The sequence below is a fragment of the Branchiostoma belcheri genome, unplaced genomic scaffold (assembly GCF_001625305.1).
Source record: "Branchiostoma belcheri isolate BF01 breed outbred unplaced genomic scaffold, Haploidv18h27 scaffold43, whole genome shotgun sequence".
NCBI classification, from domain to species: Eukaryota; Metazoa; Chordata; class Leptocardii; order Amphioxiformes; family Branchiostomatidae; genus Branchiostoma; species Branchiostoma belcheri.
The window spans coordinates 1658868-1663227 of record NW_017804054.1 but is presented as its reverse complement, the minus strand read 5'-3'; the positions used below and the strand labels follow the sequence as shown (position 1 = coordinate 1663227).

General features: G+C 40.6%; 1 protein-coding gene across 1 annotated transcript; it reads left to right on the top strand.

The window, feature by feature from the left end:
• Positions 1–322: 322 nt before the first annotated feature.
• LOC109478300 (neuropeptide FF receptor 2-like) lies at positions 323–4360 on the top strand. The gene is made up of 4 exons (XM_019779780.1): positions 323–727; positions 1143–1242; positions 2108–2213; positions 2419–4360. Exons 1-4 carry the CDS (start codon positions 454–456, stop codon positions 3085–3087), a joined length of 1149 nt encoding a protein of 382 aa, XP_019635339.1. The 5' UTR covers positions 323–453; the 3' UTR covers positions 3088–4360.

Below are 4360 nucleotides of genomic sequence, written 5' to 3'. Positions count from 1 at the left end.
CATGTAGCTGTTAACTTCCAGCAACCGTCACCACTTCAGCTTCCGTACCGAAGCAGGCCGTTATTCAGTCCCCAGCGCCATGTAAAGGATGGAAACTGCCAAGAACTACTCGCTGTTGTATACTTCATTTTCTCAGCTCGCTTTTGTTCGGCAAGATAAGGCTCCAGTTTGAAACGCATTACAGGATAACCGTCTGCAAAATGTCATTTGGAAATGGCACTAAAGTTGTGCATGCTGCAGAGCAGATGTGAAGGGATTCGAAAGAAGCTTTCCTAATGCCTTTATCTTTCTTCCGCAGATCATGGTGGAGTCCTTGGCGTCTCGCTGTCTGTAGGAGCCAAGTATCAAGAATAGCTGAAGACATCCCCTCCAGCGAAGATTGTAATACAGACTAAAATCACTAAAATCATAACTCTTTAACTTAAAAAAAGGTCAGGCATTCAATATATCAATATGCAGGCGGAGAATGATTCTTATAATGGGACTATGTTTGACTTTGGCAATCCTGTCTTGAAGCAAACTGTGCCGATCATAGCTGTGTTTGTGATTTCTTACTTCGTCGTGTTTGCCATGTGTGTGGTCGGAAACGTGCTGGTCTGCTTCGTGGTCCTGAAGATCCCCCGCATGCGGAACGTCACAAACTTCTTCATCCTCAACCTGTCTGTCAGCGACCTGTTGGTGGCCGTCTTCTGCATGCCCTTCACCCTCGTGGACAACATCATTAGAGGTGAGTCCTGCAATTTGGTTTGCACTATGATGGACGTCTGATTAATGTAATTGATACATGACCATATTGTAAGTCATATATAGTTATCGATAGTAGTTTGTAGTAGTAATGTTAGTATTATTGTTGTTTTACTGCCATACATTGTACCATGTACGATTGTTCAGCAATAAAGTTCATTCATTCTAAGTAACATGATTTCTTCCTTACTTACCCATTTCTCGTCTCAGAGCATTTTTTCCTGCGGAGAAACTCCTACCTTGACTGACTCCAGTCTTGTCTTAGCAGTCTTCCATATTTAGTTACCATTCCATACTTTTTAATGGCGACTAAAGGCATTTGTAGACATTTTAAGAGAGTTACAAACTATTAGTACAACTGTAGAACAGATGTGATACAGTTGTGATTGTTGTCACAGGATGGCCGTTCGGGAACGTGATGTGTAAGCTGACTCCTGCAGTTCAAGTTGTCTCGGTGACTGCCTCTGTCTTCACACTCGTCGCCATTGCGTTGGACAGGTGAGGACTTTAGTGTGTGGAGAAAGAAGTGAAAAAGGAACATAATGTGCTTCGAATATTGTTGATATTCCTTGACCTGATAGATTGTATGCGAAAGGCATAGCTTTAGCAAAATTATGTCCAATAGATTAAGACCATATGTAGATACATATATGATATTACGATATAATATATTACATATAAGTTAATGACACCATCGCACGCAAACAATTTTCCAGCATTTTGATTACTTTCATCTTTACGTTGATTCCTAAACCTCGGCACACCACCTATTCTTCACTCTTTAAAGGGTGTGCATTAATGATATACATATACAGTAATTCCCTGTGGACATTCATAGTCCTCCCGCTCAGTCAATTAGCGTACTTTCCAGCTTGCCATTACGCTGAAAGTACCACTGTCACTTCATTGAGCCATTACCGACGATGTTAATTCTTTTTCACTCCAATTTCCTCGGATATTTGGCATCCATTTTGGCCATTACGTGGGAAAGTCTCAGATGGTGCTGCATTTATTTACTCCTGAAGTGTTTAGTTGTAAATGGCATCACTTGGAAACGTTTAAGAGAGGCTAGAGCTTCCTACGAAATTATAACGTCGTAGTTTTTAATTGGGGGACTACATGGTGGTATACGCATAGTGAGAGATTCAAGCCACTCTGAGTGATCGAGTCTTGTTGTCCTTTTGCATTAGTTCTTTTGAATGGAACGTAACGGAATGTCAGCGATTCCGTATTTAAGGAAGCTTTAGGCATCAAACCTATGCTCGTAAAACACACTTTTGAAAGAAGCAGGCGTGGTGACTCCACAATAGATTTACAGCTATCACAAGCTCTCCATTTACCTGTATGATTCTTTTGTTTGCAGATACTACGCAATCATCTACCCAACTGAACCGAAGTTCACCATCAAACGCACCATGTACGTGATTGCTGGCGTTTGGATCCTGGCTATTATTGTGGCAATACCACAGGTATAGCAACACACAGCAAATAATATTCAATTTTAACTTTAAACTTGCATATTAACCTCCTAGTTTCATTTTGCACATGATATGATTACACAGATATGCTTCTTTATCACATTGATGACTTCAAACTTTCTATGCCATTTCTATGGCAGTCTACTTTCTTAGACTATAAACTATATTCAGCATTTTCACACGTCCCTCCCACCAGGTCCTTCTAATCCAGGACGGCCGTTTCCCCCGCGAGGGAGACGTCATTTACCTCCACATTTGCGAGGAGCCGTATCCCTACTGGCGCAAGGCTTACACCACTGTACTGTTCGGCCTATGCTACATCTGCCCCCTCATGGTCATCATGTACCTGTACGCACGCATCGGCTACAGCGTGTGGATAAAGCCTACCCCGGGCGGCGACAAGGCAAGTAAGGAAGCCAAATCCCTGGCCATGAGCAAGAAGATGAGAGTCATCAAGATGTTGGTAACGGTAGTGATCCTGTTTACCATCTCCTGGCTGCCCATCCACGTCATCACCATGATTAACGACTACGCCACCCTGTCAGATGGCCGGCGGGACATCATCTATGTCTACATCTATCCCGTCGCCCATTGGCTGATCTACTTCAACAGCTCGGTCAACCCGATCATCTACGGGTACTTCAACCAGAATTTCCGGGTAGCCTTCAAGACCCTGCTGCTGACTCGGCGAGGAGTTGGTGCTCTGCAAGCAGACATGAGCAACGCCAACGGAGCCCATACCGCCCGGCATTCCAGAAGCCCCAACCCCCGTTCGGCATCACGAAGCCCACGCCCAGTAGCCTCTCCGATGCCGCGGAGTCCAATGGTCGACACTCAGATCAAAAGTCTTCCCGATGTTAACTAAACCATTGCTGATTTGAGTAACAACACAATCATATTTGATGGTTACATAGACATGTATGATGGTTTTATAACCAAGTATGACGGTTACACAACCATGATGGTTTTCATAAAGTGTTTGACAGTTGCGTATGCACCTGTTTTGCCCTCCTTATAAACAAATAGACTGTGAGATCACATGCGACATGGACCATGTATGAGCACATTAAACACTTTTCTATTATACCATCCAATACCTAATGGTTAAATCATAAGAATCATAGAAAACCTGAACATGTCATTAAACATTTTGGAAAATTTTTGAACAAGCAACAGCTAATAGCAGGACATTATAATCTAGCAGACATGACTGGGAAAACAAAAAAGTTACAAAAACTTAGAAGTGTCACATGGTATAATTGATGATACGATAATTATGTTTTTTTAAATCATGTAAGATACGTTTTTTGCCAGGTTCCAGAAAATATGATCCAAGACAATTCAAAGCCCTAAATAATACTTTTAGACACCAAAGAAGACCTAATACATGTAGATACAAATTTTTCTTTTGGGAATAATGCCATATGAACTACGATTGCTGAGAAACATACATATTACAGAGGGTAAGGAATATTGAATCATATAATGACGAAAAAATCATACTCTAAATTGTGTAAATAGCTAACTAAGCCCCCAATGAATGGGTGTATACATCTTCTGTTAATGCTTTCTTCGACATTTGTAACATATTGTACAAAGTAATAAGTCATTCAAGGAGTAGGTTATATAATTTAGGTGGATAACCAAGTGATAAATGGCCAAATAGAACTATAATGACCAATGGGGAAATAGATGTTTCCTTATACTTTTACTATTGGTCAAAACTAGTATATAAATGATAGCCAGTAATGTATGTAGTTTTGGATTAGTTTACGTACGTATACCTCGTAGGTAGATTATGTCTATGAGAAATTACTACATCTAACTTATATATACATAAAGATAATACCTCTACATTGAGAACACTTGGGCAGCAAGACCGCAGATACACCAATGTTTCGTGTCATATAAATAAACTATCATATGCAGATGAATATTATGATAGCTACGTATGATTACAAAATGGTAATGTACAAAATGTAAGATAGATGTGCCTTCAAAACTTGAGCATGAAGTAGTTTGTGTCATCTATTGTAAAGAACAATTATATGTAAAACCGAACTGAACATGATCAAGAACAAGTAGATTATGTAGGACAGACCTCCAGTACATATGACTGTGTACTGACTGGCAGATGC